Raw genomic sequence first — 16,924 nt, forward strand, 5'->3', positions numbered from 1 at the left:
AAAAAGCTCCGGACGAAAATGTGTGTCTACAATGGTATTGCATTATCTTATGTTGATACGTCAATATCACAACTACTTTTTAATAGTGGATAATTAAAACGTTAGTTCAAATATGATTTTAATAAAAAAATAATTGGGTGACCAAAATGGAATGACAAGAATAGTTAGGTGACTTAATACATGGTTCACCCTTAAAATTATGTAGAATCGATGGAAAATATTGAAACTGTGGTTAAATGTCCTTGATTGCCCATTTTCAAACTTGATAGACTCAATTGCTATTTTCTTTAGTGGGATCACTTTGTCCAATTTCTTTGGTTATTGCATCAAACCTAATTCAACCGGCAACGATTTGTTCGTGAACAAGACTACAATAGTAACGGATCCAGCAGATCCTTACTATATCATCCACGCCCTCAATCTTCTTTTGTCTAATAGAACTGTTTTCGGATTCTTCAAACCCCAAAAACAATGGCCGCTTCACTTAATACAATTCTTTATCAGCCCTCTTTCAGGTTTTATCTCTCTGTATAACACAAACGGTGTCCTTTATACGTATATACATGACATGGGTATTTTCTATTTTTCTTCGTTTATTGTTTTGCAGTTGTGGGACTAAGCTTTACTCTGGTTTGAAGCTTTAATCTCCCTTTATGCTCGTCTTCCTCTCTATAATCTATCCATACTCTTTTTTAAACATCTACCCTAAAATTTGACCCCTTTTTTGTAATTATTAATATTTCAAAGGTTTGTTTGCAACTGGGAGACCAAACTTTACTGCAGATTTCTATACCAGAGTTAATACGAGTCTCCAATGCAGGTAACTGGTGTAGTTTTAATTTATTAGTTTTTTTATTAATTGTGTATAATGGCTTGTAATTGGAGATTTTGAGTTGTTTCTTGTTTATTTTGATTATGACACTCTCTTGGGCAACTTTGCAGTTCATTGATTTTGATTTTTGGATTTTACAATGTGCTTCTTGCCGGTGAAAATCACGTGTAATTGATTGATTGATGTTTTTGGTTCCCAGAAAAAGCAAAAATGCAGCTTTTGATGTTTGTGTTTGATTCAAAGCTTGCCCCTTTAAGGTTTTTGTGGGATGTTCGGTGGCTACTTTGTATATGCTATGTCTTCCTTGCTCTGAGTTTTACCTTGATTTTTGTTTGTATTTTAGTTGCTTATTTTCTTTCATGGAAAAGGGGGAGCTTTATCTGATGTAGTCTCGACTATGTGATACATGGAAGCTCTAAATTCAAGTTCCGAATTAGTTCTTCAAATATACCGATGATTGTGCATTTCTTTATCTGCAGAACGCAAAATTGTAAAGCAATGAGGGCTCGAGTAGGTATGATGCCTATCGGAACTCCGAAAGTTCCCTATAGAGTACCGGGTGAAGGAACTTGGCAGTGGGTTGATTTATGGAATGCCCTTGTGAGTACACCTAGCTCATACTACGTTATAAGATCGGAGAACCTAATGTTAAACTTAAAAGATTGTAGCATGCATTCTGTTCAGGGTGTTTTTATATTGGAGATGATTCCAATGTAACCTTATAATCTTTCTTTTACTGTAATGTTATATGAATACCTTTCAGTTTAAAAAGTGGTTTGATAATCTGTTACAGCATCTCCTTTAGTTTCATTGTTGCCTGAATCTTTTTCGAACAAGCTTTAAATTCTATTATGTGACTTTTAGAGCCTAATGACACACTTTGAATGCAGTATCGAGAGTGAGTTATCTTCATTGGACAACATATAGATGAGGAATTTAGCAACCAAATACTTGCAACGATGCTATACCTTGATAGTATTGATGATAATAAAAGGCTTTATTTTTACATTAATGGTCCTGGTGGAGATGTAAGTTTTTCTTAAAATCCTTTGTTGATCTTTATATTTCTGTCTCTAGTTTCTTCATCTTTGGTCACCATCTGATATAGACTGGCTTTGTTTACAGCTTACTCCAAGCTTGGCTATCTATGACACCATGCAAAGCTTGAAGAGTCCTGTCGGCACCCACTGTGTGGGCTATGCCTATAATCTAGCAGGCTTCCTTCTTGCAGCTGGCGAAAAGGTATCTCGATGTAATGATAGCAACAAAAAAAAGCTGTTGCTTTTGACCTAATTTGGATTTTGTAAACTGTGATAGGTGGATCGTTACAGTTCCCTAGCCTCTACTAGATAATGAAATTTTATTTAATGCTTTATGTGATGCATCTGTTTTTTGAATCTGAAATCAGAAATATGATATAATTCTTTCATGTTTCCTATACATGAAGGGTAATCGCTTTGCAATGCCTCTTTCAAGAATCGCTCTACAGTCTCCAGCTGGTGCAGCTCGTGGTCAGGTACGACTGCAGGCTACCTTGTTGTGAATTATGTTAAAGTTTTCAATTGTTATGATTTTGATGATATTAAAATTATCTGATGTCGACAGGCCGATGATATCCAGAATGAAGCAAATGAACTTAGAATAAGAGATTACCTTTTCAGTGAGCTAGCCAAGAACACAGGCCAGCCTGTTGAGAAGGTGATGTTAACAGCTCGAGCTAATGTTTTCCTTTTCTTTTTGCTCATTTGAGTATAGCCAGCACTTCCCTTACTGGCTTGAGCAGTTTCTGAACACAAAACATTTACATCAAACCTCTCATTAGCTTTCTCTGCTGAAAGTTCATTTTGTTTTACTTTTATCCCTTGAAACCGAAGTGACGATGATTGTGCATTTGCAGATCAACACGGATTTAAGTAGGATGAAACGCTTCAATGCTCAAGAAGCTCTTGAATACAGGCTTATCGATCGTATAGTCAGACCGCCTCATATCAAGGCTGATGCACCTCGTAAGGAGGCAGGAACAGGCCTCGGTTAGTGTTCTTTATCATTTCCCCCACCATATGGACTGTAGGTCTAATACAAATTGTCAGTCGATTTACAGTATTGCATTAAAATGCATGAATGACTATTCATTGGAGGAAAACTCTTATCTATCTGCAATTTTATTACCCATTAAGCTGGAGTGCTCGTCTCCTGCCCTAATTTGTTGAGATATCTTGTTCCCAGTCTAGCATGATATGATTAAATGAAGAGAGGGTTTGATGAATTTCTCATGAGTTTATTAAGTTAAATAAATAAGTATATGAACAAATATTTTATAGTTATTTTTTAAGTTTAATTATCGACATTTAATCCATCAATCAACTGATCAGATATTGCTGAGTTACATTATTGGAGGTAGTCTTCTTAGTCTAGTTTATTTCACTCATAATGTTCGGATATTGAAATTCTTGTACGAGTGTTAATGATATGTCCAGAACGTTGAAACCTCTACTAGAGACTTAGAAGATCAACGTATGATCACATTCGGGTGACTCATTGTCCAATCTTTATAACTTGTCTGACGTATTTCAGAATTGTTGGGGGTGTTTTTTTAAATGAATACCATATTACGTTAAGGAATTGAAAATTTCAAGGTTTGTGATCAACAATGACGAGTGAAGATTGATAATCCTCTATAAGACTTCGATCTGATTCAAGAGTTTAAATTAATATTTTTTTTAAAAAAAATTATAGTCAAATAAAATATTTTATTTAAAAATTAAAAATTAAAAATTAAAATAATATTTTATGTAAAATTCAAAGATGAAACAAAAACTAATCTCTTATCATGTTATGAAGCTACTGTTAGTATCTAAATGATTAAAATATTTTAAATTAATATACCCTAATTTATTTACCGGTCGTAGTGATCTTAAATTATTTCAATTAGGGACCGGGTATTATGTATGTTCGGGTAATGTGTATATTTGAAAGTTGATTGCATAAACTACATAAGAAATATGAATAAAATGCAAAGATCAAGCCAGTAATATTTCAAGGAAACTGAACACTAAACATTCATTGATACCTTTTTCTAATTATGGAATCAAACGCCGCATTTTTCCCGTCACACTAAATCTAACATCCGGTAAGGAAATCCATTCAAGACCAACGACGAAAACAAACTGCCCCTCCAAGCTTTTTCAGAACCTCTCCACTTTGTGGCCTTTAATAACTGGATTCGCCTCTAAATTAATTGTAAATTGTTTTTTTTAATTAAAAAATATTAAATATATTATATATAATATATGAGCTATGCTCAAATCATTTAAAATCCAATTAATAATTTAAGATCAATAACTTTTAAACCTAAATCAATATTAATTAATTAAAAAATTTATCTCAAAATTTTATTTTATAATTATATATTATTTAAATTAATTATAATTTTTTTGAATTAAAAACATTTAATTTTTATATAAATTAGAAAATTAAAAAAAAATCGGTTAATTCGAAAATTAACGGAAATTTATTCGGTTCGATTAATATTTTCGAAAAAAATTCGGTTCGATTAACGGTTAAAGAAAAAAAATTAATTAATTCGGTTATGATTAATTCGATTCAATTTTAACCGAATGAACAACCTTAATTATAATCAAAATGTATAGATTTTGATTATTTTTCCTAATCCTAAAATAAATGTAACTTTAATTTAGATAATAACGAATATACCCCTATTCCCTACATGTTCTTTACAGCTTTCTAAACCGACCTATTAAGGGTATTATCGCACATGTAAAGGATTGCGTAGCTTTATCAAACGCCGGCCGACAAGGAAGGGAGTTAGGTGTCGTTTGGTTCGTTAGAATGTTTCTGAGGAAATTGAAATCGGTGAAGAAATTGGAATCTGTCAGGAATTGGAATCCAATTCCATATTCTGTTTGATTCGCAGTAATGTAAAATGACAAGATTACCCTTCATGTTTTTTTTTGCTTAATTTTAGTTTGTTTTATAAATTACATGTAGCAATTTATTATAAAATTTTAAAAAATATTAAATTTTAATTTTATTGATTAATTATTCATTTCAATAAATTATAAAAAACATGCTAATAAACATCATAAGTTAAAATCATCTCAATTAGGGATGGTCATGGGTCAGGTTTGGTCGAGTTTTTGGTCCACCCGACCCGAGAACAAGGGAACCTCCATCCGAGACTCGACCCGAGAACAAGGGAACCTCCATCCGATACCCGACCCGACCCGAATATATGAATTAGAAACCCGACCCAAAATAATAAAAAAATTATTTCTATTCAATAAAAACAATGACTTAATTGAAAAAAATTATATATATAGAGGGTATTATTGTAATTATTCCTAAATATATAAGGTAAAATTATATATTTTTTGGGTCGGGTTGGGTATTTTTCACCCTAAACCCGAACCCGACCCAAATATCACACTTAAAAAAACCGACCCGACATGACCAAAATAAAGTTTCACCCGACCCGACCCGAATATATGAATTAGAAACCCGACCCGAAATAATAAAAAAATTATTTTATTCAATAAAAACAGTGACTTAATTGGAAAAAAAATTATATATAGAGGGGTATTATTGTAATTATTCCTAAATATATGAGGTAAAATTATATATATTTTCGAAACGGGTCGGATATTTTTCACCCTAAACCCGAACTCGACCCGACCCGAATATCACACTTAAAAAAACCAACCCGACCCGATCAAAATAAAGTTTCACCCGACCCGAATATATGAATTAGAAACCCGACCCGACCCGAAATAATAAAAAAATATTTTTATTCAATATATGAATAAGTTACCAAAAGATTGATGAGGGTTAGGGGTGTGCAAAAAAACTCAATCCGACCGATCTGATCCATTGATCCAATCCGAAAATTCGGATATCCAATCCGATTTTTAATTTTCGGATAGCTCGGATCGGGTATCCGATATTTTTTTGGATTTTCGGATTAGATACGGATCGATCAAAATCTAATTTTGGATTATTCGAAAACCCAAAAAAAATTGGACTATATTTATTAGTTAAGAGCTATTTGGGCTATTACCTTGTTCTGCCATTTCCTTTTTTTGCTTCTAGAGATGACAAGACCTGTTGTTTGGAAGAAATTCATAAATCATTCAAGTTTTACAGGGACATCCTTCAACTCATTTTGTCATAATTCCTACCTGCTTCGTTTGCCGCACTCTTCAAGGATCAAATACTAGCGCTACCCAAAAATGACATGTTAATCCCGATTAAACCATGTCCTTGAAAAATTTGAATAAATTTATGATACGTAATATTAATAAAACTATCTGCTAGAAATACTTTCATATTCTCTGCCTGAATGGTTCTGTTTCGTTGTGAGTTCCGATAATTTAGACTCATAATTATATTATACATCCTATGTTATATGGACTTTCCACAAACACAAAGCGTTGATATGTTCACAGAAGAAGCAAAAAGAGTTACAAAAGAAGATCCTGAAACTTTCAGCTTACATTTTTATCACACCAGTCATCAAATGTTTCTCATAAATCCTACGAATAAAGCCAGGTATTCCATAACAATTGCCACGTAAAATCTCCATTCTACCATGCAACTAAGAATGCACCAATTGTATCAAGCTGGAATTGCTAATGATGCCACAGGATTCGTCAACGGAACAGTGGAATACTATGTGATTAATTCACTGAAATATAACTCTACCAAGATTTATGATGGTGCCATCGTATTTCGAAGGACACATACTGATTGGTGCATTAGGGCATGAGAAGTGCGTATATCTTGGAATATATATAATGTTCTTTACATTCATCAATTTTGAAATTAGTATTTAATTTCTGTTATTTTTTTATGAACAACTAAAAAAAGACGAGGGAATTAACACTAGTAGAAATAAAAATAATAATTTTTAAAATGGTAATATTACATATTTAATCAAATATATTTCGTTTGAGAATAAGATCAGGATCCCGTAACAAGTAATAGTAAAGTATTTTGTTAATTATCTGATTTAATTTCAAGTGTTTGGGTGGATAAGATAAATAAAAAAATTAGAAAAAAGGAGAATTTTTTGTTCTAACAAAAATCGGATTCAGATCCGGATATTTGGATATCTGATCCGAAATTTCGGATGTCCGAATATTCCAATATTCGAATTTTTCGGATCGGATACGGATCATTACTTTAGGTATCTGAAATTTTCGGATATCCGAAAATTCGGATCGAATAATATCCGATATCCGATAATGCACACCCCTAATGAGGATAGTATGGTCAAATTTCAATTCTCTCCAACAAGGGAATTGATTTCCATCATAGAATGGATGTAATTCACTTTCTCTTATTTGATAGAAAGTTGAAGTCACGAGGGATTCCAATTCCCTTTTAAAACTTGAACCAAACATGGGAAAGTGATAGATTCCAATTCCTCCTAATTCCAAGGGATTCCTGCGAACCAAACGCCACCTTATAAGATTCAACAGTTAAATCATAATATTCCAATCCATAACCTAAATTAACACGTTAAAAATTCCTACTTACTATCAGCCGTCCATCGGAATAAATCGAACGGTCATCAGTAATTACGAGTCAAAAATAATAATAAAATTATAAAAAAATGATAATTTCGTAACACTTCTTCAATCGATGAACATGAAACCCAGAAGCAGGAAATCGAAATCGAAATCGAAAAATAAAACAAGCATACCTCGTTGATATGATGATCGGAGGTTGTTTGTTTCTCGTTTTATTCTTTCTTTAGATCAGCGTCAATCGATGAGAAAAAAGTGAGCAAATCCGACAAAATTTGACAGAATAAAAGAGAGAAGGGAATTTGAGAAATGAATTATAGAACTACATGAGAGAAATTGATTGGTATTAAACAGGAACATAAAATAACAAATGAGAGAACAAAAAGCGAAACTGATAACTCGAAATTAGATTAATTTTTCATAAGTACTTTTATTTTCACATTTATTTTTACTTCACTCTTTCAATTAAAACCCCATCATTTCATTTGCTTTTTTGCCTAAACCAGAATCATAACCATTCAACATCAGAAGCTCTTTAGTCCTACGGATATATCTTTTCTTCTCTATACTATATTATTTGCTTATTTATTTGATAATATACCACGCTTGTCAGGCACCAAAGTCATTGCGTATACTTTGTGTACTTAATAAGCTGAAATCATTTCGTAAATTAACTATCGAACTTTGAACATTAGGATTGAAGTCAAAATCTGACCGTTTTCAATTTGGGACACTGGTAACATCATCATCATTAGAAAATTTTGCATGTAGCTCAAGGGGCCCTCCTAATGAATATTGCAAGTTAGAATCAAGCATCATGTACACATCATCATCGTCCTCAACATTATATATTGAGTAGTTTAATGGTTCCAACGCATCGGTAGTCGATACTTCAACGGTTCAAGTTTTTTCTCTCGACCATATGGAACATTTTTCTTGACTTCCTTCATCAACTTCTTATACGTTAATTTACTCAACAACGTTATCGTCACAGTATGTGTGGAATGAAAGACAACACCGAGAGATGCATCATGAATCATTTTGCCATCGTAGTATACCAAATCAGTAATACTTCCTCTTCTCAACAAATTTTGAAAATATCTACGATCATGCAAATAAAAGAACAAACGTTAGCGAAATTGTAATGACTTCAAACTATGTAATAATCGAGAAGCGTCACATAAACTAACAATTAAAACAGATGCTGATAGATTCCATTATCCTTGTCTTCACTTTTGTATGGTTTGTTTGTTTTCCTTCACTTACTTGAAATAAGGATTCTAATGGAAGTCGTGTTTTTTTCTATAGAAAAGATCTATATGGATTCTTGAAATCATGACGTGACAAGGACATGGGTCTACAGAGATTCTTAATATGACATGGCAAGGCAATGACCTCATGTTCTGCAGAACATGACTTTTGTAGAGATTTATGACGTGGCAATTGGATGTGAAATGGCAAGGACCTCGCGTTATGCAAGGCGTGAGTTCCCTTCAACGTCACATCAAGAAGAATTTGCACGATGTGATTTTCTTGCCTATTTAAATTCTTTTTGTTCCATCAAACCTAATCTTATTTGAAACCTTCTTATTACTTCATAAATGATTTATCCCTTCTGAGGAAACTTTTAGTTTATACAAAGCATCCTCTTCTGGTGACATTATTTTTTTCTTTGTGCTAATATAGGCCCCATATGTGCCTCGACAGCTTCATATATTATTTGGAGTTGTTTACGCGACATTGTTGCAAGTTATAAAAGGCATCCTCTTTTTGTGGTATCTAGATTTTCATTTGGCATTTGTGAGAAACTTCCCATTCCATCAATTAAGATCAAGTGACCACCCTTTGAGAAACTCTAGCGTACCTATTGAGCTTTTTCCTTTGTATTTGTTTATTATAAAAACCATTCTCTTCTAGTGTCAACATCTACTTCTCCTCAATAGTAGTATCATGCTAAGATATGCACCGATAAGTGCATTTTTTGAGTTGTTTACGCCACTGCAAGTTATTTACAAAATATGTTCACTAGTTTTCTACTTCTTTTGATTTGGAACCATTTTGAACGCGAATTGTACCCCACTTACAATTTCTCGTATGTGTCGATATCAGTTTCAATTGAAAGATAAGTTGTAATAATATACCTTTAAGCTCAAAAATTGAAAGATAAGTTGCAATACTACGCCTCCAAGCTTTGGAATCATTTTGAATGCGATTTTTATCCTACTTGTAATGTCTCGTATGTGTTGATATTACACTCAACTGAAAGATAAGCTCAAGTACTGCGCCACTAATCTTATAAATTATAAAAAAAAAATCCAATTTAGGACTTGGGAAAATACCTCGAACATGCATATGAACAAATGATCGATGGTTTGGAAATGCTAGGACCTCGCATTTTACAAACCGTGAGGTTCGTTCTGACAAGTTGAATTTTATTCGAATTGAAAGTCATGTCTTTTCAAGAGACCTCGCGTCCTGTATAACGCGAAGTCCATTGATTCCTCGCTTCAAAAATGATGCGATGACTTTTATAAATAGGGGTACATTTATAATGTTTTCTCAACATATTTAAAAAAATGGTAAAATATGTAGTGATATTGTGGAGTTATTCCCAAGAGAAGTGTTATCCAAAATTCTTGTGCATGTGGTGTCTAATTCTATCGTCGATTTTCTCAATACACGATTGAGTTACAAGACTTTTAATGAAGTATCGAAGCACAATTACATCTTTGAAAGCGTTTCGATTAAGAACATCAACGTCATTTATTGGACTAAAACCGAGAAAAGTTTTCAAGAAATATGCAAAGCCAGTAATAATCACGAAGCGTTATATAGAGGAGGCATGCATGATTATTTTAGGGAAGAAATTTAAAGTTTGGTCTGCATTGTTTGAAGATAGCAGTCGATAAAGATAATATCAAGGTCATATATGTTTATGTAATTATTCTAATTTATTCTGGGGTGAATTAAGAGACGAAGGACTTCAAATCGTGAAAACTCTTGATCTCACCAATTTAAAAAAAATAAATTTAGATGTTATTCGTTCAAAGATCAATGTGTTTGCATGCTTAATGTCATGGAGTCGTCACAACATTGCCTTTCCAGAACTAATCGAATACTGTAATTGTGATAACAATTGTCCATGTAATTCAATCGATCAAGTTTGGCAACCAAGTAACAACCTATGTACTTATTATGATTATTGTTTTTAGAACCATGGAGCAATTTTGTTTTGTTACATGTTACATTAGAATGAATTTTAATTTTAATAAGTTTTGTCTATTTATTACAATAGAGTTTTTTGTTATTTTATTATATACTTTACATGCGTTCTGTAGGATGCACTGTAGTTCTACCTGTGCAGTTTGAAGGGTATTTTTCCAATTAATGTCGTTTGGAGGTTATTTGTCCAATAAATGAATTTTTGGGTTTTTTTTTAAACAAAAACGTCTATTATAATTAAATATAATACTCAACTCTATAAATCACTTGGCTTATATAATATTCTGCCCTGGGAGATCATAAGAATGTAAAAACTTTACAATATATTAACCTTCTTGCTTGGTTCATAATTTACAAGGAAGGTCAAGGCTTTTGGTCTAAGTTTTGCCAAAATGGTAGGTATACTGATAAGTTGGACAAAGAAAATTACCAAATCTGTTGAATACTGATAATTAGTGTGAGAAAAGGGTTTGCTGATACGCACGAGCCGATATGAAATATTTTCTCTTCATGAGGGTCATGTTCATGGAGCCATTTGAGTTTGCCATGGGGATTTGTCCATTAGGATATAAGCCATTTGACTGGAGTTTAATTTTGTTGTCCACATAATTAAGACTAGTTATTCATGGAGTTGAAAGAAGGGATAGGTCGGAGTTATGAGTCTCCTCTGAAAAAAAATTAAATTTTCATATATTTTAAATATTTTTTATATTCTTTTGATAATTTATTGTTATTTCTTTTTAAAATTTTAAAATTTGGTCTATTAACGTAAAATTCTAAAAATTCGTTTATTAACGTAAAATTCTACATTTGTTAAGCGTTAAATGGAAAAGGGAATGCATAGAACCTTCCATGTACCTTCGTTTCTTTATTGTCATCAAACATTTTGGGGTTTGCTTACCTTAGCAATCATGAGTTCACCAGCCATCATTACAACTGAAAAGAAATCTAATATCTTGTTCTTTTTACTTTCCTTTTATCTCATAATTATTACATAGCCACAGCCAGCTGCCTATAACATGTTGCAAATTATTCAGTACACCAAACATTATCTATAGGAGCTTACACCCCTCTTCTTTCTCTCAATTTCCCCATTCACTTTCGATATATTTAACTACTTTTTCATTCATTTGATGATCATTTTATTAAAGTTTAGTAGAAATTAAATAAATCATAACAAGATGTGTAACATGGTTTGGAGCCCATGCCCTCCTCATCCCACCTTTGCTTCTTCTAAGAGAAGGCATAGATCAAAACAATCCAAGGTTCAAATTTACAGGCTTTCCAGGTAGACACGCATATGTATGTTTTATTTTTTTCATCTACTACTTTTCATGTGTGTTTTTTTGTATATGCATGAATATATGCTTTGATGGTTCTAATTAACGCTAAACATATGTAGGAGAAAGTCGGAAGAAAATGTGGAGAAAAACGTGGAACTAATGAACTTGAAGCTGTACTTGGAGAACCAAAGCATTATTGAAGAGAATGAGAAGTTGAGGAAGAAAGTCAATCTTCTTCATCAAGAAAACTTAGCTTTAATGTCTGAGTACCAGAAGAAGTTCCTTCATTTGGATCGTTTTCCGACTACCCTTTTGCTTCTTCTGCAACAAAAGCATTCATGGTGAAGCTTAAGAAATACTTGATTATTTTCATCCTGGATGAATCCCTTTTAGTCTCCCTAAACATTTCACCCTTGCCTTTCTTTGATAATGGATGTATGTTAGCAACATGGGATTTTGTAGCTTGATGTTTTGTTCAACTCCTGATTAAAGATAAATGATGAAATTTCAATGTTTTCTTTATTAGGCTGTAATCTGCATCTTTGTCTCACTTTGTTGTCCTAATTTTTTATTTTTCATAATCATCCCTAACGTTAAATTTTGGTTTCAATTTTAGTCATCTGTCATTATCAAATTAACGGTGATGCTGAAATGTACAATGGTATGTTATCATTGAAAAAAATTATCACATTAATATCTCTTGCTTTTATTACTCAACTATGATTGCCCTTTAAAACTCTTCAAGCAAATCTATGATTATTGTTCAACAAGAAAATCATAAAAGATAAGTAGCTCAGAGAACAAGAAATATATATTGACAATAACTGTCACATGTTAATGGAGTAAAAGATTTTTCAAGAAACTATAATTTAAATCCCAGAAGAGAGGTTCAAGTCAAACCAATTGGTTAACAAACTGACCAGGTGCAACAAGGGAGAGGTTTTTCATAATAGATACAGTGATAACATTTTATTCTCAGGCTGTTTATAGCCATTCCCAGAGAAGCATGAGAGGAAAATGCCTAACATTTAGATAGTGTAATGTTTACTTTTTCCCTTGTGAAATCTGATTTTGTCACCAATGGGGAAACTTCCATCTTTCTATCTCTTTTCTGCGAAAGGTCTATTGTTGTAGCTATCAAGTGGAACTTGGCCTAATTGAGCTTTCCAATAGAAGGATAACACACAGCAGTGCAATGTTGAATATTCCTTTGGGCACATTCAGTGGATTATAGGAGTGGAAACTTCATTGTTTCTGGGAACTTTTATCTGACGATTTGCAGATACGAAATGCAGCTAAACACATAGTGGCGTTACCTATTACTGTCAACGCAGCCTGGAGAGCAACCAATACCTGCAATTTATTGGCAGAATAGAGTGGTTTAAGACGTTTTGTTTCCAGACTCATCCTATTCAAATCAAACGCACAAGCTCATAAGCTAGAAATATTAGTCATCACTCATCAGCAAAGCAGTCTAATTGTTATTGAGCAGGAGTATGATCATCTTATGCAAATACTTTTTGGCAACACATATAAGAATGCATAACAAAAGCACATCCATAACATGAATAATGTGACTTTTATGGATTCTAATACTAATTTATGGTAATGATAAGAATATGCATATTGAAATTATTAAGCATATTTCTTGCTAGAAAAATCCAATTCATTAACCCCAAAGTTCAGGCTCTGTGTTCAGTCATTTTGTTTATCAAACATTATATTCAACGTTTCAGTAACACTAGTATTATGCATTAAATCTCTGGTTCACAATTTTGAATATAAAATTTTATGAAGTTTGTTTGTTCATCATGATAAGCATTGAGGACATACAGGAGCAAAAACTACAAAACCGACAATATAAGCCAAATCTTTCATTGTAGTGTTTCTTTATCAATTCATCACTGTATCTCAATTAATTCAAACTAGTCTTTGCATTTTTCCATAAAGAAGGATAAGAAAGCAGAGTAACTTGTCGGTTCTCACCTCAAGAGATTCGGAATTGTAAAAGAAATGCCATGTACATGCACAAAATGCTCCACCAAGTAAAGGTACCTAAAACAAATAATTAAATCAGACAAAAGTAGAAACTTAGCCTATAGATGCTTGATATGACATATCATTCAAACCTATCACACTGAGTTGTATAAATAGATATGACTCCATCCCCCGTAATTGATAAATGAATCTGTTGGAAGGATTTCCCAACAAGAGCAAAGAACAAAAATGCTATAGAATAATGTCATTGCAGAAACTTAACTACCAATGGATATGAGAGCACAAAAAAACTGGTTCCAAGACGATTAATGCGTCAATTAAAAAACTTATCTTTATCTAGACAATGGTAGACTATAAGAAAGTATCCGGACTAACAAGATTAAGAGGAAAAACTCACCATACCCCAAGAGAGACCCTTCCATGATTCAAACCCAGATTTCTCTCCATATTCCCACACCAAAGCCATTGCTGTTATCCTTTTGTCAAGACAATCTCATTAGCATCCTCATCAATGATTTCAATTCAGAGGATACAAAGGGAATCAGAATAGTCAATAGTGTTTCATCAAGTGAGAGCCTTACAAGGAGTTATTATGATGCCTCTCTAACAATGATGTTTCAAATCTTAATTTGTTCCACAGACTATCCCTTTCTTTCTAAGCTTAGATAATCCCATTAAGAAAAAAAGGACCCAAGATTGACAAAGTACCCATGAAAACAGAGCACATGAAGAAGAAACCAAATATCCGAAGTTAAGAGAAGAAAATATCCTCACCATTCAACAACACTGGAGACGTGTATGGCCCAAGTGGGCAGAGACAAGGCATTGGCGGGTTCACTGAGCTGCAAAGAAGTGCCCAGCAACAACGGCGGCAACTCGGAGGCCGAAGCCGAAGCCGCAAGAGCCAAGGCCAGAGCTGACCCGACAATGCCAATCGTTGGTTTCGGGTTCAAAATTAAGCCCTCTGTTGACAGCTTTCGGGTCCGTGGCCTGGTTTTCTGAGGAATTTCGGGGTGACGAAGAGTTGGAATAGTATGAATCTGTTTGAATATGGGTTTAGGAGTGCAGAGTACGGTCACGTTTGCCATTGTTGGAGATTTTGGCTGTGATTTCTTTAGTTGGGCGGATTTACTTTGCATACATTAGTTTCAGTAAAGTTAATTAAATAGTTGGGGTAGTTCTGAAGAAGATAAGGTTCAGACGAGGGTGTGGTTTAAAACTTATGACAGCATCAACACTTTTGGTCGTACCAAATTTCACATAAAATTTTCAGAGGCGATTTTTCATTTCGTTCCTTGCTTCCACTAATGTAATTAGCTTAGCTCCTTGCAGATTACATATTCAAATTTAATAAATGCTAACAAGGAAATGAGGAAATGAGGAAAAAGATTCTAATTATCCACTTGTCAGGAATGAAACCGTACACAAGGATTTCATTCTATTTTCAGGAAGCTGATCCATTTTTTTTCAACTTCGCATTGCAGCAAAAGTTTATGAATCAAATAACAAAGGATTGGCATATGAACTCATCATTCTCCCGTTATTCAGTTTTCTTTGCCCATCAAAGACATGATTACAGTTTGCAGATCCCAAAATCGAGACGGTTAAGGATCAAGTTATGAACGATCCGTTTTAACCGGAGCTAACCATTTCAAACCCTCGAAATAGACATGAGAAAGAACTTTTGAGAAGATGGGATATGGATTGTAGTGAAGTAAAAGGACCATATTAGCAAAAGCAAATGTTGTATATGATTCCTTGGGGGAAAAGGCAACAAAAATGCTTACGGAGATAGCTGGAGGCAGGCACGCTCACAAGTGGATCCCGAAAGAACCGGTTAGCAAGGGCAAGTACCAAAAGACTGTTTTGCATTCCTGCAATACTAAATATATCAGCAATAGTGCAAACGAACAAGATGGAAAAGAAGAAAAAGGGTTCTCACCTGTGTCTCAAAGGATAGACTTCTTTGCAAGGCTTTCACATCGGACCATTGAAGAAATAACCGGCAATGAATGCTGAAAATGGAATGCAACAATGAGCAACAGATGAGTTAAACCAAAAGGGGACAAAACCGAGTTAATGTTAACAGCGACCAGTGCTCCAACAGAACAAGCCGTATCAAGTTCAGAAAGCAGAGGCAAAAATGGCCTCCTGGCGTTACAAAGACGGGAAACAGCCTACAAGCACATTAGATAACTTAAAAGATATTATCAAGTTCAACCACATTTTGGGGTTAGCATATCACCAATTCAGAAGCAATCCTGTTGTAATGGTAGCAATAACAATCTGCAGAATGCTAGAAACCATTCCCATGACATCGACGGGCAGTCTTTTCCCAATAAGCAGGAGAGACAACATCGGTGTAACAAAAACAACAGTAGTTGTAGATAACGATGTCATAACAATGCTTAAGTGGCAGATCTGTCAAGAATGTATAGCATAATTCGAGAGACACATGATACCAGCATAATCCCAGCACCTGATTCATAGATTCACATTTGTCAGGATAAACTCTACAGTATTTTTAGACAAGATAGAAAGAACTAATCTTTGGTAGCATCGATCAAAAAGAAAAAACATAGACCTACGTCAAATATCAATTAATACTAGAAAAGCTGTTATGTTTTTTTTAATAATCTGGGTGATTTATATGTTCAGAATTTTTCTGAGCCTATTTGAAATCGTACACCAATGATTGAACTCAGGTCCTCAAGGAAGAACAACATTACATTAAATAAGTAGTATGGACAACATATTCATAGAAAGAATGGAATTTGATTGCTTCAAAATATACACTATCCTCTTTTTGTTCAACCATCTGAAACAAGACATACAGAAGAGCTACTATAACTTTTTGCCCAAAATAGTTGATATTTGTCGATGTTCATAACTAAATAGAAGAACATGATTAAATTGGAGCATCTTAGCAAAGAACAGCCATTACTTTCAAATAACATCTCCTAAAATCATTTAGAAGTTTGGGGATGAAATTGAAATATTCAAAAGTTTGGGGGCCAATATAGAATAAGGGTCATAGTTTGGAG

General features: G+C 33.6%; 1 protein-coding gene and 2 pseudogenes across 1 annotated transcript; 1 reads left to right on the plus strand and 2 right to left on the minus strand.

The window, feature by feature from the left end:
• Positions 1-353: 353 nt before the first annotated feature.
• Positions 354-7,175, plus strand: LOC120173856 (annotated as a pseudogene).
• A 4,802-nt stretch (positions 7,176-11,977) lies between these two features.
• Positions 11,978-16,368, minus strand: LOC120173837 (annotated as a pseudogene).
• LOC120173820 (ycf49-like protein) lies at positions 12,807-15,006 on the minus strand. The gene is made up of 4 exons (XM_039180889.1): positions 14,655-15,006; positions 14,278-14,356; positions 13,869-13,937; positions 12,807-13,235 (listed from the first exon to the last, which is right to left on the minus strand). The coding sequence occupies exons 1-4, from the start codon at positions 14,966-14,968 to the stop codon at positions 13,128-13,130; spliced, it is 570 nt and encodes a 189-aa protein (XP_039036820.1). The 5' UTR covers positions 14,969-15,006; the 3' UTR covers positions 12,807-13,127.
• Positions 16,369-16,924: the final 556 nt, after the last annotated feature.

Source organism: Hibiscus syriacus, unplaced genomic scaffold, assembly GCF_006381635.1.
Source record: "Hibiscus syriacus cultivar Baekdansim isolate YM2019G1 unplaced genomic scaffold, ASM638163v2 tig00111989_pilon, whole genome shotgun sequence".
Classification (NCBI taxonomy): domain Eukaryota; kingdom Viridiplantae; phylum Streptophyta; class Magnoliopsida; order Malvales; family Malvaceae; genus Hibiscus; species Hibiscus syriacus.

Coding starts and splice junctions, on each gene's coding strand:
- LOC120173820 (XM_039180889.1), bottom strand. CDS start 14,968: ATGGCAAACGTGACCGTACTCTGCACTCCTAAACCCATATTCAAACAG. Junction 14,357..14,654: donor GTCTCCAGTGTTGTTGAATG/GTGAGGATATTT, acceptor TCTTGACAAAAG/GATAACAGCAATGGCTTTGG. Junction 13,938..14,277: donor AGGGTCTCTCTTGGGGTATG/GTGAGTTTTTCC, acceptor TATTTGTTTTAG/GTACCTTTACTTGGTGGAGC.